This window comes from Dicentrarchus labrax, unplaced genomic scaffold (assembly GCF_905237075.1).
Source record: "Dicentrarchus labrax unplaced genomic scaffold, dlabrax2021, whole genome shotgun sequence".
Classification (NCBI taxonomy): Eukaryota; Metazoa; Chordata; class Actinopteri; family Moronidae; genus Dicentrarchus; species Dicentrarchus labrax.
Window position 1 is genome coordinate 1,235,117 of NW_026136717.1, and position 27,384 is coordinate 1,262,500.

General features: G+C 39.9%; 1 protein-coding gene and 1 long non-coding RNA gene across 8 annotated transcripts in view; one reads left to right on the plus strand and one right to left on the minus strand.

The window, feature by feature from the left end:
- Positions 1-23,158, minus strand: part of mtmr1a (myotubularin related protein 1a) — a 29,743-nt gene extending 6,585 nt beyond the window's left edge. Inside the window, exons 1-13 of one of the 7 annotated variants that reach the window (XM_051429597.1) lie at positions 22,831-23,158; positions 21,144-21,249; positions 21,014-21,037; positions 6,744-6,812; positions 6,086-6,173; positions 5,745-5,839; positions 5,544-5,651; positions 5,300-5,398; positions 3,463-3,546; positions 1,693-1,842; positions 1,114-1,302; positions 847-1,032; positions 602-760 (exon numbers count right to left, since the gene is read on the minus strand). In XM_051429597.1, the coding sequence (XP_051285557.1) occupies positions 602-760; positions 847-1,032; positions 1,114-1,302; positions 1,693-1,842; positions 3,463-3,546; positions 5,300-5,398; positions 5,544-5,651; positions 5,745-5,839; positions 6,086-6,173; positions 6,744-6,812; positions 21,014-21,037; positions 21,144-21,249; positions 22,831-22,937 (1,464 nt within the window). In that variant the 5' untranslated portion in view covers positions 22,938-23,158. Of the gene's footprint in view, positions 1-601; positions 761-846; positions 1,033-1,113; positions 1,303-1,692; positions 1,843-3,462; positions 3,547-5,299; positions 5,399-5,543; positions 5,652-5,744; positions 5,840-6,085; positions 6,174-6,743; positions 6,813-17,504; positions 17,529-21,013; positions 21,038-21,143; positions 21,250-21,642 lie in introns of all 7 variants that reach the window. The other 6 variants (XM_051375197.1, XM_051375201.1, XM_051429598.1 and 3 more) reach the window with 6 other exon arrangements.
- Positions 13,101-27,384, plus strand: part of LOC127349486 (uncharacterized) — a 228,663-nt gene continuing 214,379 nt past the window's right edge. The window contains exon 1 of the long non-coding RNA XR_007880299.1: positions 13,101-13,145. This is a non-coding gene — a long non-coding RNA (uncharacterized LOC127349486). The remainder of the gene's footprint in view (positions 13,146-27,384) is intronic.

Genomic DNA, 27,384 nt, shown 5'->3' on the forward strand with positions numbered 1-27,384 from the left:
CTTACAGTTACTTTGCATACATACTATGGTACAGTTATTACTACTACATTAACGTTACAACCTAACAGATTGCTAACAGGATTAAAGGCATTTTGCTGCCCCAGCTGCTCTTGTCTGTTGTCTGATGCTATGTGGAGTGGATGAGCAGGTAGGCTACAATGTTTGACATCCTGTTAGCCATATATGATACAGTCTAGTTGGCATAAGGTTTTTTTTAAACTAACGCTACTTATCAAGCTGTCATTGGCGGCAGGCAGGATGTACATATTCAGATGAAGACTTCATCACACGACGGAACAGCTGTCACTTTGTGTATAGCTACAAACATGCAACGTTAGCGGGTAACGTTAGCTAAGTTAGCTAACTAGTAACACTCACGTTAGCTTTGATTATGAAGATATTCCTGTTCTTCACCTCCCATACGACAGCGTTGTTAACCCATCCACTCTTGAAAAAAAGATAGCTATCCGTACTTTTGTAGGCTTTCATTCTTTGTGCGGTGTAAGGTGACGGAGATATGTAAATATATATGTTTCTTGCCCGCCAGGTAACCATGGTAATCACGTGACTGCAAAGTATGAATTGTGATGTAGTGTCTGACCTCGAATCCTCTGAGAGTACGGTAGTGACTGTCCAGCATCAGCATGGCCAGAGAGGTGAGCTGAGCAGTTCTGTCCCAACCGTCACTGCAGTGAACCACCACCGACGTCTTCCCGGACTCCAGCTTATCCGCTATCTTCGCTGCTCCTGCTAATAACAGCTACACACAGCAGACACACGCAGTGTGTTAATGATACACCCTGTGCAGCTCATGGGTTGCTCAAAGGGGCCGTGTTTGTGATTTACCCGTATGTACTCCAGCCAGTGTGTCTGGTCAATAGCAGAGTGCCAGTGGACTTCATCTATGGTGGGGTAAACCACGTCCTTCATCTTCCTCAGAGACTCCCTCATCACATGAATGTTGGGGATTTCAAGGAAATTCAGCTCGACATTCGGGTAGAAGCTCTCACTTTCATACCCTCCATCCTTTGCCTGAATGTGTCAGAGGCAGCAGAGGTGAGCAGAGAACAAAACCGTTATTTATCTTTCTGTTTAACCGAGCCTGTGTCATACCTTGTTGGTGTCTGCTACACTATTCTGCCGGGCGTCAAAGATGGTGAGCTTGTGGGACTGGGCATTGGCGTCCATGATGATTTGGAGAAAGCGTTCATCCTCTTTACATCGGCGGTCCGAAGGTCCGACTAATGGCTGGCTGCAGCGTACAATGGTGGCCTGAGACTCCGGGTGAATCCAGGACAAGACCTGTAGGAAGAGCAGGGGGACCAGTTCAGGACCACCAAAAAGAAATCATGAGCCACACTGCTACACTGGGTGGTGTTCCTTCATTGCCATGACACAATCCCACAGATACTGCCCCAAAAAGTCACTACAGCACAGACTGTGGATTAATCCGCCACTTAAAATAGTCCTCATCAAAGGCCCTATTTCCTCCTGTTTCAGTAACAGTACAGTGGTCAGCTGTTTTAGGACATCTGTGAGCTGCTTATATAGATTTACTGCAGTAGGAGACAAAGGGTTTGGAACGAAGAGCCACTGAGTCAGAAAGTATTGAGAGACACTTTGTTGGTTTTGGACATTTCATTAAAATGGTCAGTGGTCATCATGTGCACTGAATGTGGTCCTCAGACTGACCGGTATGCGGTGCTTAGCTCTGAACACAGCCACTCGCTTGATGTCTTCATCTGTGATGTTGGTGGGGATGACCAGGGTGGAGGGATAGGTGTCACACAGCTCATAGGTGCTGTTCATCTTGCTGAAGGTCCAGCTTTCATTGGGGAGGCCCTGATGGAACACATGCAACCCAAAGGGATGAAACATTAGAACAGTGGTTCCCAACCTAGGGTTGCCAAAGATTCACAGGGATCTTATGTATTATGTAATACAAGGACGAAATTGCAAGCAAGATGGAGTGACAGCAGGGACGGCCAATCACACAAGAAATGGCAGAGCCAATCGAGGAGCTTGTGGGCGGTCTAAACTAAGGGTAACAGGCTTTAGCTTGAGCAGCCGTTTTCCGCTTGGTCCTAGTCTCTGTTTACTATAGCGTAACATTGTTTTTGGACGGTAAAAACAGCAGGGGACCAAAACGGCATGTCCCCTGTGCCCCTGTGCCCCCCCCCCAAATTACGTCCATGATGTAATATCTTGTAACACAAACTTCCTGCAGTTTTTGTGTTCACTGTTTGGGGGTTGTCAATTTACTCAATGATAGTCCCTTTAGGAAAAAACATTGCATTAGAAGACAAGAAAATATTGCTATTTGTGTTATCACCATGCAAGTACCTTAGCAAACTTGTTTCCTTACATACTGTAAATACTCAGATACTGCAAAGGGCCTTTATTTACCTTATTTGATCTGATTACTTGTTTATGGGTGGTCTTGATAAATGCATGCTAATCGGCTGTTGCAGATGTCACTACTCTGCTGCTTTGTTTGTCTTCTTCTCTTGCAGCACACCATAGAGTTTGTGCAATTATGTTTTAGCATCTTAGAAATATTTTTCAAAATCCAGTCCTTTTTAACTTTTAAACTCACAGAGATTTTACAGAGAACATTTTACATGCCACCAAAAGTCTATCGACTGACTTAAGACTGTACAGAACTCAGCTGCCATGCTTTTAACTAGAACCAAGAAAGATGATCACGATTGATGATGATTTTGTGAAGCAAAAAATATCTAAAAATAAAAATATTATTATTATTTATAGTATTATTGTTATTAATCTCTAACAAAAGTACTTATGTCATTAATTAATTATTTACAGTTGCTTCCATTTTGTAGTTTTTTGCAATACTTTATTTTGTGTTATTGTATTGATTCTCACAAACACTGTTTTTTATTTAAATCCCCGACCACTAGATAGCAATGTTGTTAACTGAGGGCTATGATGTTGGACATTACAGCAACTGATGAATACAAATGCATACAAAAGATTTTATAGAACCTTTTATACTTAGACTGTATGCATATGGTGGTGTGTTCTTCATACTATCAGTTTTCCTAAAATTAAATTGAAAAAAAAATATATAGCCTTGCTTACAGTATTGCGAGGTGATGGAATTAATGAGATGTGTATATACACTGAAGAAATCTCTAATACCTTCTCCTGAATCATGAAAATCATCATTGCAAAATGCCTTTATGTCCATACCAACAACATTCTATCAGGCTAAATTAGTTGAAGAGTTAATCAAATCAAAACAGATTTTGCTCCAGGACAAGTCTACCAAAAAGATAAAGAACATAAAGATGAATCTAAAAATAATACAATATAATAGAAATATCAAAACTAGAGTGAAAATGAACAATGGTTTCGGTGTTGAGTGCACACACAGAACAAATGAAACACTGAAACAATATAACCAGTTAAGTCTGTGTATTCACTCAGTGTTGCAGTTACCTGACGTCTGTACTCTGCTGTCGGGTCGTATACCTTCCAGCCATCCACAGGAAACTGCTCCTTGTACAGGAAGGCAAACAGGGGCTGCCAAAAGATATCCCAGTAGCAATGTTAGCATTCAGTCACTATTAAACTTCTGACTGTTGCTCAGGCATTTATACGCACTTAACAAGCTGTAGTTAACCTCAGAAGATTTTCTCTAAATACATCATATTGAAGGATTTTAAAAATTGGAAAACGTCACACAGACACTCCTTTTTGTCTGATGATTAGTTTCATTAACAAGTAACATAGTCACATATTTCCAATAACTGATCAATAGTTTCCTGTAGTATCCCATCAAAACCTCCCAAAACCCTAAATTATATTTATTTTTTCTGGACCACAAGTTAAAAAGGTTATTTGTTCACAATGACAATGACATACCAGTTTCCCACCAGTGAATACTGCCAATTGACCCTGTCTAAGTCCCGCCCCTGTTCACTCTGTGCTTCCATAAATAATAGCTGAGCAAGCTGTCAAAGTCAAATCAAAGTTTTCCTTTCCTGTACTTACATATGCTATGTGCTAGGCTAATCTGTGTTGAAAAGATAATACAATTTTAACATATACAGTTGCAATCTATAATAATCCTTAACTTGCTTCAGCTGTGATGCATATATAAAGGCCACCCATGAAGGTATTGAAGGTGAGTTGCCAATCATGGGAAAAACAAAGGAGCTTCCACAAAAGCTGAGAGAGGAGATTATTTCATCACACCTGAAGGGCCTTGGGTATAAGAAGACTAAGGGCACTTAGCAACTTAGTCAGAACACTGATAGAAACCCCTGTGTGACTGCAAGACACCTACAGGATGACCTGATGAAGGCTGGTACAAGTGCTTCAGTGACAACTATAAGACGTGCACTGAATAAACAAGGACTTCATGGCCGGACTCCAAGACGCACTTTACTCTTGACCACAAGGAACATCAAAAGTCGACTGCAATATGCCAGGAGGAATTTGGATAAGACCCCAGAGTTTACGGAGACTGATGAAACCAAACTGGAACTGTTTGGACATATGGACCAGTGTATGTCTGGCGTGCCCTGGTGATCATTGGACTTTGCAGCAAGAGAATGATCCCAAGCACACCTCCAAGTTAACCCAAAGCTTGGTTGAGAAAAAGATCCTGGAACGTCCTGGAGTGGCCTTCTCAGTCACCAGATTTAAATCCGATTGAAAATCTTTGGTGGGATTTAAAGCAGGCAGTTGCAGCACGGAAGCCATCAAACATCATTGAGGTAGAGGCTTTTGCACGTGAAGAATGGGCAAAGATTCCGATCGAGAGTTGTAAAAACCTTGACAGCACACCGAAAATGTTTGTTAGAAGTTATAAAAGCTAAAGGATGCTCCACAAAGTACTGAAGCTGTGGGTTGAATAATACTGCACATGCACATGTTTAAAAAGAGTTACATTTTTCATTTGGACTTCAAAGTCAACTTCTGTTGTCAAAACAACTCAAATATGTATCAATAAATATTTTTTGTTTAATGAGGTTTTTTCTCATTTATTGTCATTATTTTTCATCCACATCACTATAATGTCTTTTGAGGAGAGGGGGTTGAATATTTCTGATTGCAACTGTATATAGTTACATATTAAGTCAGCTAGTGCTAGCAAAATGTCAGCTAAGTAGCTAAGTAGTAAGTAGCTCTGTAGCAGAAGGCTAAGTAACTAGCTAAATAGCTAACTAACGATTGATGTAGATTAGCTAGATAGTAATTGTTTTGCTAACATTAGTTAACTTAAGATGTGAATATATAACACTAAGGAACACATTCATATTAGACTGACCAGGTTGTGGGAGAAGGGGAAGGCATGTTTGGCCAGAACCTCCACCACATCCGGATGGCTTTCCTCTGTCTTATAAGCAAACCTGGGACTCCTCATGTCCTGAAGCAGAGACAACATCAGAAGAAACCCCCAAAATAACCCCCCAACGGAAACTGCACACTCATCACTCATAATTATTGAAATTATTAGTTTATTAATTCATTCTCTGATTCCACCTTCACCAATGTGTGAGAGAGTGTGGTACCTTGCAGACTAGCTCCAGTCCTTTGGTGTTCTCTCCCTGGTTGGGAACAGTGATGGTCTCCAGTCTGCTGATGACTCCCAGGTTCACATCAAGAATGAATGGAGAGTCCTGGATGTACACACACTGACATTAGACACATACAATACAGAGAGACAATAGAGCTGTGGTTGTGAATAAAAGCTCTGCTGAGATCTTCAGTACCCTTTCCACACTGGTGAAGTAGAGCTTATAGTCTGTGATGGTCAGGGTCCCATTAACCAGACCACTGAATGGACAGATGTACATCACATCCTTGACTGCCCGCCAGTGCACACACAAAAAAAGATATGGATTAACTCACAAATAAGTAATATGCACATTGACTGTTTTAAAGCTGGAGTAGGTAATTTTTATGAAAAACATTTTTTGTCATATTTGCTGACTACTGTAAGGATATAGTGAAAGTTTCAGCAAATATGACAAAAAGTTGCAGCTTGAAAACTGATAAAACGCCTGATACTGTCATGATGAATTTGGATGAGAGACAGATTAGTTGAACTTACCTGAAGTCTGGATGGTCTCTCCAGGTAGCAGAGGAACCTGGTTCTGGAACATTTTGACCTGTGCCCCGTATCTCAGAGCTGGAAGGTTCTGTACAGAATACAGACCAATTAGTGGGACCAAAACACCCAGCATACAGCAATAATCATCACTGTGAACTAAATGAGTACGCTTCCAGGAGTTCTTGTTGAACGTTTTTGAAGGACAAAACATAAAGCATGCCCTTTCAGGTATGACAAGACAATACATGAAAACACGTGAATGACCACCACTATTCAAGACTTTTATTTAATTATCATCTTTTGTCAGTGGAATCTCTGCTCTTTTGTTTTTTTTCTTACTGTACAGAGAGCGACAAACAACAGTGAGATATCTTAATTTTTAGTTCCTAGTATGGGTCAAGCTCCAGGAAATACTGGATCTCACATTTCCCATAATGCAAATCAACAGAATCTTTCATTAGACCCTCCCTGTCTCCAAACTTTATTATTTGCTGTCATTCCTTGGGTTTACAGAGCTGAAGGAAGCTGAGATGGAAGGAGTTAACGAGCGGAGTGAGGCATGCAGACCAGGACAGAGTGAGGAGGAAGGAGAGAGGACAGACAGACAGAAAGAAAGAAAGAAAGAAAGAAAGAAAGAAAGAAAGAAAGAAAGACTTGCCAAAGCATTGGAAGGGTGCTCAGATTCACTTTCTCCATGGTAACAAAGCCCTTCATCTTGTGAATCTTGCTGCAGAGAAGAGCCAGCATGGAGAAAGTGAGAGAAAGAGAGAAAGAGAGATTATACAGTAAATAAACATTATTCTACAACTCTTATTGTCACTCCCCGCTCTCTGCTGAGCTGAGATTGGTGCGTTTCTAGATGCCAACGCTGTAAGTATTCACATTGTCATATTTATCACAAAGCCTTTCTCAAAATGACCCACTCCTGTGACCTTGATGGCTGCTGACATTTCAAACTCTCTTAAGCATACAATCGGTCATTTCTGCCACTCGACAAAACAATAGGAAAAGAGAAAGTTTAATGATGTGGTGAAGTAGCGTGGGATCATGGGAGTTGTGGTCTTCACCACCATTGCCGTCATTGCAGTCAGCTTCTCCCAGTTAGGATGGTTCAGGAGGTTTCTACCATGAGCCCAATTATCCACAGAGGTCTCATCCTCTCCAAAACCATCAGACCTGCTGATTAAAGCCACTAAACACACTGAATAAAGCAGTTCCACCTTAAAAATCACTGTTTCTCCCACGCTGCTGACAAAGGCCGTCTGTTGGACAGACAAAGGGCGTCCCAGAGGGGCTGCGAGCTGAGCTGCTGCTAACGTTAGCTCAGCTTGTTTCTCTGATAATTTAAGATCCAGACGTCCTATAACTAAAATCCTTCATCTGGTTCAAATCTAGAGTTAAAAAGCACCAAGATCTAAACAGTGGATGGTAAAAATTTGGCTTCAGACTGGATAAACAGTCAATGTATGACAGCTTCTGGTAGACAACCACAACCCCCGCCGCGGCAAAAAGGGGAAAAAAAAAAAAAATAAAAAAAAAATTCCTCAAACAAAAGGCAAAGGAGGGGGAAAAAAAAAAAAAATTGTTTTATGACCTAAACCTAACTATTTATTATTTGAGCTTTTTTATTTTCCACTGATGGAGTTTTTGTTTAGTGTACGTTACCGTTTGATTTTATATCTAATTTTGTTTTTGTTAGTCCTTAAATCGATAAGTAATTATTGTGGTATTTTAATATTCATGTGGATGTTGACAATGACAGCCTTAGTAATGCATTTATATCATTAATAGACTAATTGGCTTCTGTCAGAGTGTAAATAAACCAATATTGTTTTAATCACACTCTTGACCTTGTTTTATCATATGGCATTGATATTGAACATTTAATAGTCTTCCCACATAATCCTTTCCTATCTGACCATTATTTAGTAACTTTTGAATTCATACTATTAGATTATAAGCCATTAGACAAAACTTCCTACAGAATTTTATCTGACAGTGTGTAGCTAAATTTAAGAGAGATTCCTTCGTGTTTAATTCAATGCATGTTAATTTAACAGAGTCCTATAACAACTTTAGTCCCTCTGAAATTGATAATCTTGTCGATAGTGCTACAGGCTCACTACGATCAACATTAGACTCTATCGCTCCTATAAAAGGAAATTATTAAAACATAGGAGACTAGCACCTTGGTATAACCACCAAACCCGCCGTTAAAGCAAATAGCTAGGAAATCTGAAAGGAAATGGCGCTCTTCAATTATCGAATATCGCTCAAATTGGCAAGATGATCTTAGATTTATAGAAAGGCCCTCCGTAATGCCAGAGGAGCCTATACTCAGCACTAATAGAAGAAAATAAGAACAACCTAGGTTCCTTCAGCACTGTAGCCAGGCTGACGAGAGTCACAGCTCTATCGAGCCACATATCCCCATAAACTTAAGTAGCAATGACTTCATGAGCTTCTTCTATAATAAAATTATTACTATTAGAGAAAAATTAATCACCAACTGCCACAACAGTTATCAGTGGCTCTCAAAGTTCAGGGATTTTTGTAATGTTTATGTATATTTACTTTTGTTTTTGTTACTTATATTTTAGCCATCACCTTTTTAGACCATCACTAGGCTGTTAAGAAGTTGTCCTTATTGGCACTTCTATATGATTAATTTTTTTATTATCATATGACAGTCTTTAAAGTAGCTGAATTAAACCCCTTTAAAAAGTCTACTCTTGACCCTTTTGAACTATAGACCATTTAACCTCCGTTCCTCTCTAAGATTCTAGAAAGTAGTAAGAGTTTGTGACTTTCTACATAACAATAGTTTATTTGATTTGTCGATTTGAGTTCATCATAGCACGAGACGTCTGTTAAGTTATAATGACCTTCTGACTGCTTCTGACAATGGACTTGTCTCTGTACTTGTATTATTAGATCTTAGTGTGCATTTGACACCATTGACCATATATTTTTACAGAGACTTAGCATCAAATTGGCATAAAGAACTGCCTAACCTGGTTTAGTCATACTTATCGATCGTACTCGTTGTACATGTTAACGATGAATCCTCCATAAATACTAAAGTTAGTCATAGTTCCCAGGTTTGTACTTGACCAATACTATTTACTTTATATATGCTCCCTTTAGGCAACATTATTAGGAATCACCCATAACTTTCACTGTTATGCAGATGATACGCAGTATATCTATTTAAACCCAATGAAATTAATCAATTATCTAAATTACAAACATGTCTTAAGGACATAAAATCCTGGATGACCTGCAATTTTCTTATGTTAAACACAAAAAAAAACAAAAATTTTTTTTTTCCCCAAAAAAAAAAAAAAAAATTATTATAAAAAAAAATAAAAAAAAAAAAAAATAATAAACCCCCCTAAAACAACACAAAAAAAAATAATGGTTTTTTTTAAAAAAATTTTTTTTTATAAACCAAAAAAAAAAAAAAAACAAAAACTCCCTTTTTTTTTATTAAAAAAAAAAAAAAAAAAAAAAAAAAAAAAAAAAAAAAAAAAAAAAAAAAAAAAAAAAAAAATTTATAATTTAAAAAATAAAAAATAAAAAAATATTTTTAAAAAATAACACAAAAAAAAAAAAAAAAAAAAAAAAAAAAAAAAAAAAAAAAAAAAAAAAAAAAAAAAAAAAAAAAAAAAAAAAAAAAAAAAAATCCCTTCCCTAACCTACACTAAAAAATAAAAAAAAAAAAAAAAAAAAAAAAAAAAAAAAAAAACTAACCAAAAAAAAAAAAAATAATAATTAAAACCCTAAATAAAAAAAAAAAAAAAAAAAAAAAAAAAAAAAAAAAAAAAAAAAAAAAAACTCTTTAAAAGGGGGGTTATTTTTAGTAAAAAAAAAAAAAAAAAAAAAAAAAAAAAAAAAAAAACCCTCAAAAAAAAACCACCCCTGGGGGGGGGGGGGGGAGGGGGGGGGAAAGAAAAAAAAACCCTAAAAAAAAAAAAAAAAAAAAAAATAATAAAAAAATATAAAAGGAAAAAGGTAGGAAGGGAGAAAGGAGATAATAAAACAACAAAAAAAAATAGAGTAAAAAAAAATAAAAAAGGGGATTTCCCCCATGGCCCTACCTACTTCCTTTCTCCCCCCTCCCCCTACCCCTTAAAACCAATTAACCAATTTCCTTAATACCCCCCCTTCTCCCCCGCTTTCGTGTTGCCCCTCCGGGGGCGGCCGGGGCCCCGGGGGGCGGCCCCCCCCGTTGCCCTTACTGCCATTGTTGGTAACACTGTTTTTGTTTTGCTGCTGTCTCTCTCTCTCTCTCTCTCCCCCCCCCCCCCCCCCCCCCCCCCCCCCCCCCCCCCCCCCCCCCCCCCCCCCCCAGACGCCACCACTAGAGCGGGGATCTGCTTTTCGCCTTTAACAGGCAGTTTCCTGCCGTATGGTGGTACGTTGGGCCTGTAATTAATGTTAAAGAGTTCGGTACTTTTTTAAAAACCAAAATTTTTTTTAAAAAAAAAAAAAAAAAAAAAAAAAAAAAAAAAAAAAAAATTACCTGAATAAATTGACAGATTTCTCTGAGTTTGAACATTGTTGGAAACATTTGGGATAATGGAAGTACACACCTCAATTACATATAGAACATAGAGCTAGAGTTTATACATATTCCCTACAAGGAAATTGTGAGTTGATTCTGGTGGCCCCTGTGGACAAAAGCGGTAATGTTTCTACCGCCTTCTTTAATTGATTTCAACAGGAATCTGACCAATTAATTAAGAATAACTATATAGGGGGTCACGTGGGACCACAGGGAAGATGGCAGCACAGCTGAAGAGCTCCTCACAACCATCAGCTAATTATGTAAATTTGGAGACACACTTCGTTCTTAGTCTGAAAATTGAGGCCCTGTGTTAAAAACAAGAATTAATACCAGTTTCCGACCAAAAATTTGTACTTTCCCGGCGAAATGGTGATCAACAGCAAAGCTAACTTTTTCAAAGGCGCGGCGACGAGAAGTAAGCTAGTCTCAAAGACCAGTCCAACACCTGAACGCACCTCGCCGACACCGATATGTGACAGCGACCCTAAACCTGGAGGAGGGTTTGACGATAAAACAATGTTTGAGGAAATACAGAAAATCAGTACCACTCTTCAGGTGGTGGCGGCGGATGTTGTCTCAATTAAGGACAACGAAAGAGCTTAAAGATGCGGTGGAGAGCATACAAGTGAGGCTGGGAGAGGCAGAACAACGGATATCGGACGTGGAAGAAGTAAACACACGAATGGAGGAAAGCCTGGAGAAGTGTGACAAGAGACTGGAAACACTGGATGCGCGTGGAAGACCTGGAAAATCGCAGCAGGACGAATAATGTAAGAGTGGTGGGACTGAAAGAGGGCAAGGAGGAGACGGGCAAAGTTATTCAGTGTGTGGAAAAGATAATCTCTCAGGGGCTCGGGCTGTCCGGCAACGAGTTTGAAATTGAGCGTGCCCACCGTTCTTTGGCACCCATACCGGGCCCGAATCAACCGCCCAGAACCATACTGATGCGCTTCCTACGTTCATCGGCCCGAGACAAGGTGCTGCAGGTGGCTAAGGAGGGACGTGGAATCGACTGGGAGGACTGTAAACTGTCCTTCTATGAGGATGTGTCAAGAGAGTTGACGGAGAAAAGGAAAGCCTTCACCCCAGTGAAGAGACGTCTACATGAGCTAAATGTGAGACACAGGCTGGTCTACACTGCAACGCTCATCTTCACATGGAAAGGACAGAAGAAAACTTTTCGAGACAGCAATGAAGCGGAGAAGTTTGTGCGAGATGTTGAATAAAGGACCGGGGGACTTTATGGAAATCAGACGAAGGGTGTGTGAACCTGTGGGAATAAGGTAACTTTGATGATGGTTTGTAGGAGGCATGAAGAGCTGTACTGTCACGAGCTGACAGGATGCGCCTCACAGACACGGTTAATTTAGTTGAGGTTAATCGGGGGGTGGGGTGGGGGGTAGTTAGAAGCACCGAGTTCTGGGTTGCTTTAACCGGGGTTATGTTTGTGTTTTGCATGTTTTATCTTTGCACTAAGACAGTATGTCTAAGAAGGCCTAACGTTTTGGACAGCCTTGTGAATATGTGTTTAGTTATTATTGAAACCATGATGAGAGAACTGGGGATCAAAGAGTATTTACATGCCTAGAAATGATGGCTAACCAGTACATTAATATAATATCATGGAACATAAATGGATGCGGGAACCCCACTAAAAGGAGGAAGGTTCTGACATATTTGAAATCTAAAAATACAGATATAGCATTTATTCAGGAGTCTCATATAATAGGAGATGAAGAGGAAGGGAAATTTAAAAGAGGTTGGGTAGGGAAGGTTTTTCATAGCTCATACTCTAGTAAACAGAATGGGGTGATGATTCTCATTAATAAAAATCTAAGTTTTGTCATGCTAAAACAACACAATAATAAGGACGGTAGAATTATTTGTATTGAAGCCTTGATCAATGGAATCAGGACAGTGCTCTGTAATATATACGCCCCAAACAAGGAGGAACCTGATTTCTTTCATAAAGTTAATAGAGTGATAGGAAACATGCAGGGCCAGGTCATACTAGCAGGGGATTTCAACCAGGTAATGGACGGACTAATTGATAAGAGTAAGCCCAGTGGTAAATCTTCACCCAGGGACAGAGCTGCAATTCATATGCTGACAGAGGACTTGAGTTTGGTGGACATATGGAGACATCTCTCCTGTACTAGCATCTCTGCACTGGCTCCCTGTAAAATTTAAAATAGAATTTAAAATCCTCCTCCTCACCTATAAAGCTCTTCATGGTCAGGCCCCTTCATATCTTAAAGAGCTCATAGTACCCTATTACCCCTCTAGAACACTACGTTCTCTGTATGCTGGGCTACTTGTGGTTCCTATAGTCTCTAAAAATAGAACAGGAGCCAGAGCCTTCAGTTACCAAGCTCCTCTCCTGTGGAACCAGCTTCCAGTTGTGGTTCGGGAGGCAGACACCCTCTCCACATTTAAGAGTAGGCTTAAGACGTTCCTCTTTGATAAAGCTTATAGTTAGGGTTGGATCAGGTGAGTCCTGAACCATCCCTTAGTTATGCTGCTATAGGCCTAGACTATCGGGGGACCATGGCAGGAGGCTCCACCAAAATTCCCATGGTGCACTGAGCTCCTCTCTTCCTCTCTCTTTCTGCACTCATTCATGTCCCATTAATGCATGTTACTAACTTCACTTCTTCCCCGGAGTTCTTGTGCTTTCTCGTCTCGCAGGTTCTCATGGATCCTGGTGGAGCCTCCTGCCATGGTCCTGCTAGATTGCCATTGCCAATACTGTTGTTGCTGTGCACCTATCTGTCTGTTTGTCTCTCTCTCTCTCTCTCTCTCTCTCTCTCTCTCTCTCTCACCCCAACTGGTCGAGACAGACGACCACCCACCTAGAGCCGAAGGATCTGTCCTAGGTTTCTGCCTTTTAACAGGCAGTTTTTCCTTGCCCTTGTCGCCAAGTGCTTGCTCATGGTGGTACTGTTGGGTCTCTGTAAATAATGTTATAAAGAGTTCGGTCTAGACCTGCTCTATTTGAAAAGCGTCCTGAGATAACTTCTGTTATGAATTGGCGCTATACAAATAAAATTGAAATGAATTTAATTGTGAGATAGGGGCTATTGCCCTCAGTGATCACGCCACAGTGGAGTTACATGTTGACCTGAACACAGATAATGTGTAAAGAGTACGTTGGAGGCTTAACACTGTGTGGCTACAGAATGTGTCATTTAGCAATACCTTATCAGAGGATCTTAAATCATTTTTTGAAATTAATATTGGCTCTACAGAAACAATTTCCTCGGTCTGGGAAGCATCTAAGGCTTATATAAGAGGGAAAATTATTGCTCACACTTCAAAAAGGAAAAAGGAGAATGCGAAGAAAGAAAATACATTAGACAAAGAGATCTGAAAATTAGAGAAAGGTTTGGATGGCTTCTCGGTTGAATATTACAAGAAATATATTGATATCTTGGCCCCTATATTGCATAAGGTGTACATGGAGGCATCTGAGAGGGGCTCAATGTCTGGTACGTTTAATGATGCTTTAATTTCTCTTATTCCTAAAAAAGACAAAGATACCTCAGATCCGTCTAATTTCAGACCTGTGAGCCTTCTTGGGGTGGATTGTAAGATTTTGACAAAGACCTTGGCGTCACGTCTAGAGAAAATACTGCCAGACATTATACATGGAGATCAAGTAGGTTGATAACATGCAAAGGCTCATACATCTGATGCATATGAATTGCTCTAATCCGGTACCAGTGGCAGCTTTTTCACTTGATGCTGAGGAGGCTTTTGACAGGGTGGAGTGGGGGTTCCTCATGTGGACTCTTTCAAAATTTGCGTTGGGTCCTGGCTTTTGTAACTGGGTGAAGATACTTTACTCTAGCCCAAGGGCAGCTGTTTTAACAAATGGGCTGATATCAGATTTTTTCTGTCTTTCCAGGGGGACAAGACAGGGATGTGGCTCTCTCCCCATTGCTCTTTACTATGGTTCTTGAACCATTAGCTGTAGCAATCAGAGCTGATGTGAGGATTAAAGGTGTGCAGGCAGGAGGTAGAGAGCACAAGCTATTTATGTATGCAGATGATATCTTAGCAGTGTTAGCAGACTCTGGGGACTCCCTGCCGGTGTTACTTGAATGTATCGAGTCATATTCTAGATTATCAGGTTATAAAATAAACTGGCATAAATCGGAATGTATGCCGATATCGCATACGTGTCACTCTGGGGTTATCACTTCATATGGCTTCAAGTTTCTACCTTCAGGTATGAAATATCTTGGCATTCAACTAAATCCAAATCTGGACGAAATAATGCTCTCAAATATGGAACCACTCCTCCAGAAAATAAAAATGAACCTTGATAAATGGGGAAAATTGAAGCTCACACTGTGGGGAAAAATTTATGTAATTAAAATGGTGGTTGCACCACAATTCAATTATGTCTCCATGATGTTGCCAGTCAATAAAGCACCACAGCTGTTTAAACATTATGATAGAGTTATCAAAGACTTTTTATGGGATAAAAAGAGACCAAGGATTAATATAAAGAAGATGTGGTCAACGAGGGAAACGGGAGGTATGGGTCTACCTAATGTAAGATTATATAATCTATCATTTGAAATGTCTAGAATGATAAAATATTGGAAGAGGATAGATCATGAGCTGAGCTGGATCAAAATTGAAAGGGAACTAGCTAGCCCGTTTGAACCTCTGGATGTCCTCTCACATGGTATAACAACTTCTGGGCATAATTATTTTTCAAACCCAGTGTTGTCTTATTCTAAAGCAGTCTGGAGAGAAATTCATAAGATATATGGTATTTCGCACTTAAGACAACCTTACGCCTCTCTATGGTATAACCCAGCCATACATATTGGGAAGAACTCTATTTATTGTAATCAATGGCTTGTAAGAGGGATATGCAAAATAAGTGACCTGTGTGTGGATGGAGTGTTTATGTCGTGATATTATGCAAAAATATAATCTGGAATATAAAGGTCATTTTTGGAAATATTTACAAATAAGACTGTATCACAAAGGGTAAATTTAGTCACAACAAGAATACATTGATGGAAGTTTTGGACCTACCTAGTATAACACACAGAGCAGCCATATTCTACAAGACATTTAATGGTATACGAGAAGATATGTGTAAAAATCTGAGGATCATTTGGCAGAAAGACCTAGGGTGTGATTTGAGTGAGGAGGATTGGTTAAATATCTTATCAAATACAGGGAAACACATGAGACAGACGAAGGGGAAATTTATTTAGTACAAGATAATTCATAGGTTTTTTTTCACCCCTTCAAAACTACATAGAATGGGCTTAATAGGAAATAATTTATGTTGGATAGGATAGGAACATTTTTACATGTAATTTGGGGACGTAAACTGGTCTACCCGTTTTGGGAGAAAGTACTGGAACATGTGAGTAAATGGCTGGGTGTGGTGGTACCTGTATCACCAAGACTGTGTTTGTTAGGGGACCAAACAGAAATGTCAAATATATCTAAATATGAACAAGGGGTTTTAAAAGTTGGGATGGTCACAGCTGCTCGAACAATTCTCAGAGCATGGAAGAGTACAGTCGCCCCCGATGTTAAAAAATGGATGGAAATAATGTCAGAAGTTGCTTCATATGAACGCATGTTGGCTAGAATTAACAACAAAGAAGAACATTTTAGGAGGGCCTGGGAACGTATTTTTTTGTAGGTATGGCATATGGAAAAATTTGTAGACATGGTGCTGAATGTATATTTTGGTTGTTTTAAAAAAAGGAAATGTCGATTTGCAGGAGGCCTTTGTATATGGGGTTGTATGCTGGATATACTGTCTGTTGATGTTGGGGTCAGTGTTTGTTTTTGAGTTTGATTGTATGTTTATGTGTGTATGAATAAATAAAAACTTTAATGACAAAAAAAAAAGAATAACTATATAAAAATATCCAACCTTCTCTCTGATGGTCTTGTTTGTTTTTGTAGGTCATATAGGGGCATCAGTATTAAACTGAGACTGTTTCATAACCAGTTAAAACTCCTTGTAGTACGTTGTACATTTAAAGGACCAGTATGTAGGATTTAGTGGCATCTAGCATTTTCCTTTTATGACGCTGACAAATATGTAAATGCAGGTGAGTGACAGTGGTGCTAAGAACCAAATCTGCTGCTGAGTATATTCGCCAATGTTAATTTTGCATGTGTGACCAAGCCCTCCCAGGGGAGAGTTAAAGATCCTCCCACTGCTGACCACATCCATCCTATCTGAGTTTTACATTAACACTGAACTTGTGAGTTTTGTCATGATATTGACATTGTAGTGCTAATTTACACTAACAGGGCTGATTTTGAACTCCTTGCCTTGGTGAAAGAGGGACAGAGAGAGTGCAGGGGCAAAGAACAAAAAAACCTGAAGAAAGGTACAGTGAAAGAAAAAAAGAAGGAAGCACACTGATGGAGGAAGTAGTGTGACAGTTCATCTCAGACATTACTGACAATCTAACCAATCTAGTCATTTTCATGCACCTCAGGCACACGATCACATCCTGTTTACATGAAATACTGTGCACATTCTAGAAGTGTTTAATGTTTCACTTTCACCTACTCATGACGTGCTCTATGGCTCTATTGGACTTCAATAGTAACTTTGCATCAGTGCAGTGAAGCTGAGGTGTCAGGTGGTACTTCATTTTCCAGATTAGCCAAAAACCTGACACTGCTGTCCAAGTGTGTTTACAAGCAGACTGGAAATAGTCAGAAGGCAGCTTCAGCCTTCAGCAAAGCAACAATCTGAAAAACTGAACTCAGAGCACAAACACAGATGTGTATGTGTGTCTTAAATCTATAACATTCAGAAGACAGGCTGATAAAAACTACAGCTCTTACCCTGGGATTCAGCCTCTTGGACACCTGGAGGTTTAACACACGAGTACACACACATGCAAAACAGATGTAGTTGACATCAATGGAAACAACTGTTTACTGTTTGATATCAAAATGAAGGTTCCTTTTCAGTCTCTCCAGGATTTTGCAGGCTTTTTTAGGATTGTTTTGGTCTAAAATGCCTGATTTCAGGGCAGCTTATCTAAAATCTTGCGATGCACATTGCAATGTTTTTAGGAATTATTTTAAAATTAAATTGCAAGACGAAGTAAAAACTTTTTTTTTTCTTGTATAATTAATAATTGTAGGGGAAAACATTTTTGATTCATGTAAGATTCACGATTCTTATCTTTTACAATTCTGAACAGATTCACAACTTCGAAAAAATAAAAAGTTCTTTAAAGCCGCAAGTAGGTAAAAATAATTGTTTGTCATATTTGCTAAAACTTTATCGTGACAGTAGTACATGAGACGGATAATCTGAAAAAAAAATCTGGTTCCTCTGGCTCCTTATAGTGCTCCTAATGGCATTTGTGAATTATCTGGGCCTAAATGAAAACAACCAACCAGAGCCAAGAATGATATTTGATTTTTGAGTCTCATTCCTAGGGTGTCAAATACAGACACTTTGGGACCCTGGGAATGAAACTTAACAATCAACTATCTTCAAGATCTTCACCTTATCAAGTACTACTTTCAGGATATAGTCAAAGTTTCAGCAAATATAACAAAAAGTTTTTTTTATAAACCTACTACCTACTGCAGCTGTAAGTATAATTAAAAATTTTTGCTGCTGGAAATTTTGACTTGCTGCACACCCTTTCTTGGTTCCATAAAACACAATGGAGCAAGCATAGCTACTTGCTAGTCGGTCGCTGCTAATGTTAGTTCTAGTAGTCGGTAGCCTTGCTAAAATGGAGCAGCAAGAAATTCATCCAGTGAGCGTTTGGGCGCACAGTGGACTGGAGTAGATCTTGAAATTAGCCTTCTGTGTACTGAATCGGGAATAGTTTTGAATCGAGTCACGACCACACAAATCAAAATAAATCGAATCATACTGAATGTTTTCTGAAGGATGGCTTAACGTTTTGCACGGTAACTGTTGATAAAACTCGTGGGAAACAACAATTGGTAATAGAAAAGTTGACTGGACGAAATTGCAAGGTCGTGCAGAATTCACAGTGTTCTTTCTTCCTGGAGGGACTGACTTTTACTGAAGGTTACTTATACAATACTTACTTCTGTGTTTAGTGACAGATGGGTGCAAACACACAGAGCTCAAAGCAATTAGAGAAATGCGCTGCAACTTCAAAAAACAATTCTGGTACAACTGAAACCTGCTACAATAAAAGACAAGAGCTGCAGAACAGCTAAGCAAATACATTTGTGAATGCACATTCAAACACAAGAAACAGAAAAGCTTCCTATAACATCCCTTCATTCCACAGCAGTGCTCTATAACTCTGAGGGGCAGCACTAAGCAGAATCATACCTTATTCCACCCTAATACAATGAAGGTGAATCCAACTGAATTTGTGGTGCTCATAGTACTGAAAAAATCCTTATTCATATTCAACAGCTGTGTGTCATTCCACAGGGTACCTGTTACCTGTAACTACCTGTTACAGGGTACCTGCTACCGTTATTAACGGCGTTAACGCAAACCCATTTTAACGGCGTAAATTTTTTTATCGCGAGATTAAGGTTCTTTTTGGCCTAGCACACTTTGTAGTTTTTACTAGTAACGTTAGAAAAACTACAACACCACACCGGATCTAGCTAGACCGGAAACAAAACAACAGGCACGCCGCACACACTTGTTTAAGAGTAGTAGACGTTACGTTTTGAGTGGATGGCGAGCGCGAGACACCCTGTTTTGATCCCTTAGAAAGGGCTGTTGAAGGGGCTGTTTGTGTGTTTTCACCCTTTTATTGATGGACAGTGTTACATTGTGTGAGAGATTATTTGCTCCAAGTGAGAATGTTAGTGTGAAACTGAACACTACAGTATATGCCAATGTTGTTTTCAATAAAAACAACATTTGCACAAAGCAAGCCGATCCACTTTTCCATGTTGATAAGAGCATTAAAATGAGAAAGAATAATGGGACAAAAAGAAGGGACATTTAGAAAAGATAAAAATGTGCGATTAATTGCGAGTTAACTATGACATTAATACGATTAATCGCGATTTAATATTTTAATCGTTTGACAGCCCTAGTAATGATTTGTTTTAAAGGTAACTGTGTAAACACCACAGATTATATTCCATACACTAGGGCTGCCCCCTAATAGGTGACACACTTTTCATCAGTCTGATAGTCAAAGGAAAAGCAAAACCAAAATTAAACTCCATCCAAGAGCTGCACCTTGTCACTGGGACTAAAGTATCAGAGGATTGTTGCAACACAGACCTTTTCTCTTCTAACACAGGGAGTCACTTACTGGACTACTGTTGCATATGCTAGCTGTACTAGCTGCTGCAACTAGCTAGTTAATGGTCCTATTAGCTGTCTGTAGCATAGGAACGGGGGGACCAAGCAGGAGATACTGCCAAGGATCTGGACTGCCACTGAAATAGGCTCACAGCCTTAACAGAGGCCGATTTGATTTCCAGCAGCTCCGACCAGAGCTCTGACTCCAGGGATGAAGACACAGCGGGTTCAGGCAGCAACAGGAGAGACATGAAACGTTGGAAGAGGTTTGTAGCGAGTTAATTTGTAAGTAACTGGTAATATTAGCCATCATCCATCATACCAATTAGTCTGCCAATATTTGTTTTTGTGAAGTTGGAAGTTATTTATTCCGTATTTTGAAGACTTAAATGAAATAAATGTACTGAATGTTTTCCGTTAGCATTTAACAGGCAGCTGTTGACGTGCAACTACTAGTCAACTACTGGCTTTATCTACAAATCCACTAGGAAAATCTTTAGTCAGGGACAGTACTACCATTCTCCTCCATTGTACTGGATTGAACACATATCTCCAAACCTGGACGAATAAAACAAAACCCTTTAGCCATGATTCTGGGATTTATTATCTATATACTGCCAGGGCTCAAGGGTGCAACCACTGGTCATTTTCAGAGGTCGCACTGGTGCACCTGAAATTCAGCAGCTCTGATAAAATGAAAATGAGGGGGATATTCTGTAGTTTTATGTTTGTGTACTAAACCAAACAATGTTGCTTACTGAACTGGATGTCCTCTACAAGAGGGATCAGAATGAATACACATAACGTTAAACTTCTACCTACTACATCAAACCAATAGACTAGTTGGAGGACAAGTTGGGTTTTCATACTGTCTTTGGTTGAGGACAGCGAAGCTTTGGGAAGCAGGCTGACAGACATAAGCAGAAGAGGAACCTTACAGCAGCTCAACAGTAGCTTATCTAAACAACGACAACAGCTGTGGTGCAGTGCACACACACATATAGTAACGCACACAGCTCTGCCCACACACTGGAGTGCATATATAGCACATACAGGTCACCATTTCTGCCAGTCTTACCATGAAATCTGGTCTTCTCATAGCCTATCAGTTACAAAACACAAACTGATGAGAATACTGTCAGCAGTATCAGTGGTGTGTGTGTGTGTGTGTGTGTGTGTGTGTGTGTGTGTGTGAGTGAGTTAGCTACCTTGTTATCCCTGTTGACAATGTCAGGTGGGACTACTCCTGAGATCTGACTGGAGATGGTGGCTGCTATCAGCTGTTTACACCACTCTACATGAGAACCTGTTGGACTGAACACAAAAAGACGAGTGAAAAGCTGTTCACTAAAACTCTAACAACATGCTTTTGCCCAATTCCTTTAACTTTGGCATCTTTTTAAAATTGCTTCTAAAATTGACTAACTCAATGAAAATCAACTCTTCCTGCACAGACGTCGCCCATAAAAGCCTTTTAGTGGCTGACAGGGCATATCCCACCCTTTTCTGGTGTGCTTTTGTTGTGAAAAATCTGCGAGAAGTTTAATTATTGGCAGCTTAACTGTGATTAAACACATTTTAGATAAGTAAATGTGTAGGTTTAAATGTACAATATGTAATTATGTAAAATTGCATGCAATTATTTTGATTAAATTTTAATGACGTGGTAAAGTAGCGTGGGATCATGGGAGTTGTTGTTTACACCACCTTTGTCGTCATTGCAGTCAGCTTCTCCCAGTTAGGATTCCTTCAGTGTTCATGGTTCAGGAGGTTTCTACTGGAAGCCCAATTATCCACAGAGGTCTCCTCCTCTCCAAAACAAATGGACAGGCTAACTAAAACTGCTAAAAACACTGAATAAAGCAGTTCCACCTTAAAAATCACTGTTTCTCCCACGCTGCTGACAAAGGACGTCCCGGAGGGGCTGTGTGCCGAGCTGCTGCTAACGTTAGCTCAGCTTGTTTCTCTGATAACTTAAGATAAGGGGATATGACGCCATTGACAGGCGACCGGTGAAATGCAGCGTTACCTGAATAAAATGCACATACAATTAACATTATTGTGCATCTATTTATCATCCACAGCAACAAGAAATTTGACGCTGTATGCATTTATAGACAAGTTAATGCAGAATTGTTACATATTATAGCTTTAAATTCAATGAAAAATTAAAAATGTCTAAAGATTTGGATATATAATACCACTGTAGATATTTATATTCAATGTAATATATAAGATTATAATATAAATATTATAATATTTCCAAATAAAAATATCTGTATTTGGGGGCTTTACCAAGCAAGTACTGATACAGGCCTATGTGATTGCCACCCATTAAAGTCTCCATGCCACCCTCTGGACACCCCATCAACATGTATTTGCTCCGCCCCTGCTCACTGTGCCGTGCATTAGCGGTAGCTCCTGTAACGTACAACTGTTAGCTTAAAGCTAGGCCTGTTTTACGGAGCTAACGCTTGCTATGAGCTGTGTGTGAACCCAGTGGAGGACCATATAGTTCCGTCCAACAACACATGCAGTCTATCATTTTTCTTAGACAAGCTTATAGCATATTCACCGTTAGCTACTGTATCATAGATACTGTACTGTACCGCCCCGCCGAACTCCAGCCAGAAAGCTGCCAATATCATGTCGCCTCACTCATACGGACAATACTCTGGAAGCAGTTTTAAAAGTTAAGGTTTTAGTGAAATAAGTCCTGCTTTATTTATTGAATCTACGCCGAATTAAAGAGATGGTCGTCTTAATTCAGGAAATGTTATGTGTAGCTTAATATTTCAAAGGAAATTACATAGTGTGAAAAAAAAAAAAAAAGCCAACCCCAAATGAACAACGTTTCACGCCGACGTCTGACACATCCTCACAATACAAACTCACCTTTCCAGGCTTTCACCCGCGGCTGGTCCGCAGTTCGGCGAGACCCAGGGCTTTCTGTTCGGGCCTGCTCCGTCTGCCCCCCCGGCACCTCCGGCCTGTTTCTCCATCTGCCAGAGGACTGTTCACTGTGTGGGTCAGCGGGGGCGGAGGCGAGCTGCTTCCTCCGATGTGAGGATGAAATTGGGTTGATTCCAGTATCCGACCTCTCTGTCCCGTTAGGGCTCAGGTCTGTTTTTGTAATGTGTTTATTAATGGCTGTTTGGAGGACTCATCTGGTTTGTGCTTCCTTGTGACGGGCTCTCAGTCTCATCTCTTCCTCGCTCTGGAGCTCCGCCCATTTATGACACAGATGAGAGGATGAGAGGAAGGAGGCAGCGCACTGTGACATCTTCAGCTGTATCATGTCATTACATTTATTAACAACGGGAAAGTCCAGTGCAGATTTTTAGGGCCAGCTGTCCAGTGTTCTGCTTATCTTAATTCATCTTATTTTTATTTATTCTTTTTATCCTGGTTTGGTTTGTACCTTTAGCCTACCTGTACTCCTCCTGTGTTTCATTTTACTTCGGGGATTGTTAAAGGGTTATCTTATCTCTTTAACTCAGCAACAACATAATGCAGCACTGTTTGTCTCTGTAAGATCTGCCAACACAGTCACCTTTTGCACAATTTAATCCTGGTACTGTGCATATGAGTATATGTATGAGTATGAGTATATATATACACACAATTCCTTAGGTGCATATTATTAATATTAGACCTAATATTAGCCCTATATCTATAGCCTATACTTCCTCTAAACTACACTGCTGTATATATTTTATCCTGTGCAATTAGATTTATTTCTACACAATGCCACTACCACATCTGTATATAAAAAGCTGTATATAGTGTACATGTTACTCTTATTCTGTTTCTTTCTATTTTTTATTATATTGTTTATTTATTTATTCCATAAAGAAATTATATATGTAATGTGTATTTTCTTATCTGTTGTGTTGTATCTGGAGCTGCTGTAGCGAGAGAATTTCCCCAGTGAGATCAATAAAGTCTATCTTATCTTATCTTATCTTGTAATGTACAAACATTCAGGTAAACAACAGCAGCACATAGCCTACATATTGATCTCAGTTTGTACATGTTAACGATGTGTCCTCCATGCACACTAAAGTTAGTCACAGAGTTCCACAAAGTTCTGTTCTTGGATCAATTCTATTCACTTTACACTGTATAGTATGCCTCCTTTAGGCAACATTATTAGGAATCACTCCATTAACTTTCATTGTTATGCAGATGATACCCAATTATATGAATCAATCAGGCCTGATCAAATTAATCAGTTAGCTAAATTACAAGCAAGCATCATCATTATTCATCATTTACCATTGTTCAATTCAGTTTTATTTGTATAGCGCCAATTCATAACAGAAGTTATCTCAGGACACTTTTCAAATAGAGCAGGTCTAGACCGAACTCTTTATAACATTATTTACAGAGACCCAACAGTACCACCATGAGCAAGACCTTGGGGACAAGGGCAAGGAAAAACTGCCTGTTAAAAGGCAGAAACCTAGGACAGATCCTTCGGCTCTAGGTGGGTGGTCGTCTGTCTGGACCAGTTGGGGTGAGAGAGAGAGAGAGAGAGAGAGAGAGAGAGAGAGAGAAAGAGAGAGAGAGAGAATGTATTTGTATACAGAAGTCATGTTTATGGCTTGCTGCTAAACAAAATGCTTGTTTTCAGTCCAAAAATTGGATAAACACCGACTTTTTATGAGGAAAATGCAAAAGGAGTGACAACAATACCACAGAAGAGAGAAAAAGAGGAAAAAGAAGGAGAAAGAAGGAGAAAGAAAGAAGGGAAAAAGATACAGGTGGAAGAAGGAGCTCAGAAAACAGAGCTCAGAAACAGAGCATCAAGCTGAAGAGAAACAAACAAAGAAGAGGACAGGGGAGACTAAAGCAAGTAACAGCAAACTACTGGACACTGAAATCAGTAAGTTTTTGCATTTATTAAGTTACTATAAAACAAGTCCCAACTGAAACACTCAAGCTAATAGCTAACAAGCTAACACTGGACTGTGGTTACCTAGCAACGGCATCAATAACAGCAGTAGTGCTGTTTTAAACACAAACACAGAACCTCGAAGATCAACAGCTGTATCATGATGTCTACACACTCTGAAGCCATTGAACATCCCCCAGCTATCAAAAGCAAAACTGCAAAAGGAAAATATAAACAAACAATATTTCGAGAAAGACCAGACATCCTATTGCTGGACCATCACAAAGATGGAAGGTCCTGCAATTTAATCTTCTGGACTGATGAACCAGTCGCCTGGCTGAATGTGTTCAGCTCTCATTACCCAGCAATAAAGAGAACAGGTATTTGTAATGGATGGAAAATAAGTGTACTCGAAGAGAATGACTCTGACACCACCAGAATAACAGTAAACCTGTTCAAAAATGGAACTGCCATGATACAAGGCGACCTGTGACAGTTTGAACTCGACTTTCCTGCTTTGAGACTGAGTGCTGAGAAGGAAAAGGAGATCCTCACAAGCATCGCTCCAGTCCTGGGAGCCAAACCCCCCTGTTCTGTCCCTGCTCCAGACAGACAGCCTGCAGATGCTGACACTGATCTTCCCCTGCTACAGCACTCTGAGGCCCTGGAAATCATGAGAGAACACTTCTCCCAGATGGAAATAGAACTGGTTCAGATCAGAGAGCAGCTGGACCAACAGCAGCCTACTTACTGTCAGTGACTTCCAGGCCAAGAAAGAACAGAACAATGTCAACTCACAGCTGAGAGAGTTTCAACAAGAACTAGCTCGTCAGAGAAGACAGCTGGACCATCTCAGTGAGGAGGTGAAGGAACTTAGGAAGGACAGAGACAACTGCAGAACTGAGTTGGCTACTCTGAGAGAAGAGCTACATGAGAGGGACAGAACAGGGCTCAGTCTACAAGCCAGACTGAACTCCACACAACCCCCTGTGCTCACCTTTCAGACCCAGACCACATCCAGCCAAACTCCCACTACACCTGCTGAAGTACAACAGGGCCCTTTCCTCGCGGACTCACCCCCTCTCACCCAGCCTGGTGCAGACTCTAATCCCCCCCCTGTATCAACCAGCTTCCTCCATACACACATCCCAAGCCAAGACGCCAGTCACACCCCTGCACCTTTCCAAAGCCCGTCCTCTAGCCAGCCTCCAACTAGGAGCTCCAGACCTGAAACCACCACCACAGCTCCACATCCAGACCCAACAGCTGAAACTGAACAAACACACACAGGCACACACAGACACATCCTCCTTATGGACTCTAATAGAAAGTTCCTGGATGAAAAGACCTTATTTCCAAGACACAGAACAGAGAAGATCTGGTGCCCCAACACCAGGAGAGCCCTGGAGCTGTTAACAGTGCCTGAGCTAGGCTCACCTAGCCACATCATCATCCATACAGGCACCAACGACTTAAGGTCCCAACAGGACAGACTGGCGACTCTCTGAGGAGAGGTCCTATACCCCCCCTCCTCCCAACAGCAGAAGCAAGACTACAGGAGCAGCAGCCTATTGGGCTGAACTATGCTGCAGCGGTGAGAAGAACCACAGCCCCCCCCTCTGGTGAACTCATAGAAATATTACACATGCTAAACCTGCTCTGCTCTCGCCTCATGTAGCTACATGGTGGAAGAGCAGAGACACCACAATAATTAATAGTTTAACATGTTGTATATCATTTTAAATGAATAGTAATATAAGGACAATTCTTAACAGGATTTCACACATGATACACTCTAAAATGTCAAAGTTTAATATTTTATTACTTTACCTCTTTTCGTCTTATTATTTTTTTAAATTAAATTTAATAGTTTATTATTATTATTTTTCTTTTAAGGTGTTTGTCTAATTTTTGAATGGATCGCACTTAGAGATGAAATCGTTTACAATAACATGTTGGAACATTCAAGGTCTGAGATCATCAGCTTTTGGTTTAAAGAGCAGAAATTCAGATTTTAATAGAGAGTTAAAAGACTCTGACATCATAGTTTTACAGGAGACATGGTGCAGAGAAGATGTTTCCACTGGTCGTCCTCACGGCTACACTGAGATTATTATACCATCAACAAAACATCCCACAGTAACCCAAGGCAGAGATTCAGGAGGCATGATTATATGGTGTAAATCAGAACTGAGCCAGTCCATCACAGTTATTAAAAAAGAAGAATCTTATATATGGTTGAAAATTAACGAAAAGATTATTTGTGCTGAGCAACATGTCTACATGTGTGCCATCTATATACCTCCATCAGAATCCCCCTACTACAACCCAGATATTTTCTTTTTTTATATATTTACTTGAGGAAATTAACCATTATAAAACCATGGGAAATGTATTACTCTGTGGGGACTTGAACGCTCGAACAGGGGAAAGAGCTGACACTATGAACACCCAGGGAGACAAACACTTACCTGGAAGCACCTGCTTCCCCCTCCCTGAATGTCCTACTAGAAAGAGCTTTGACAAGCTTACTAATACAAGCGGTATGCAGC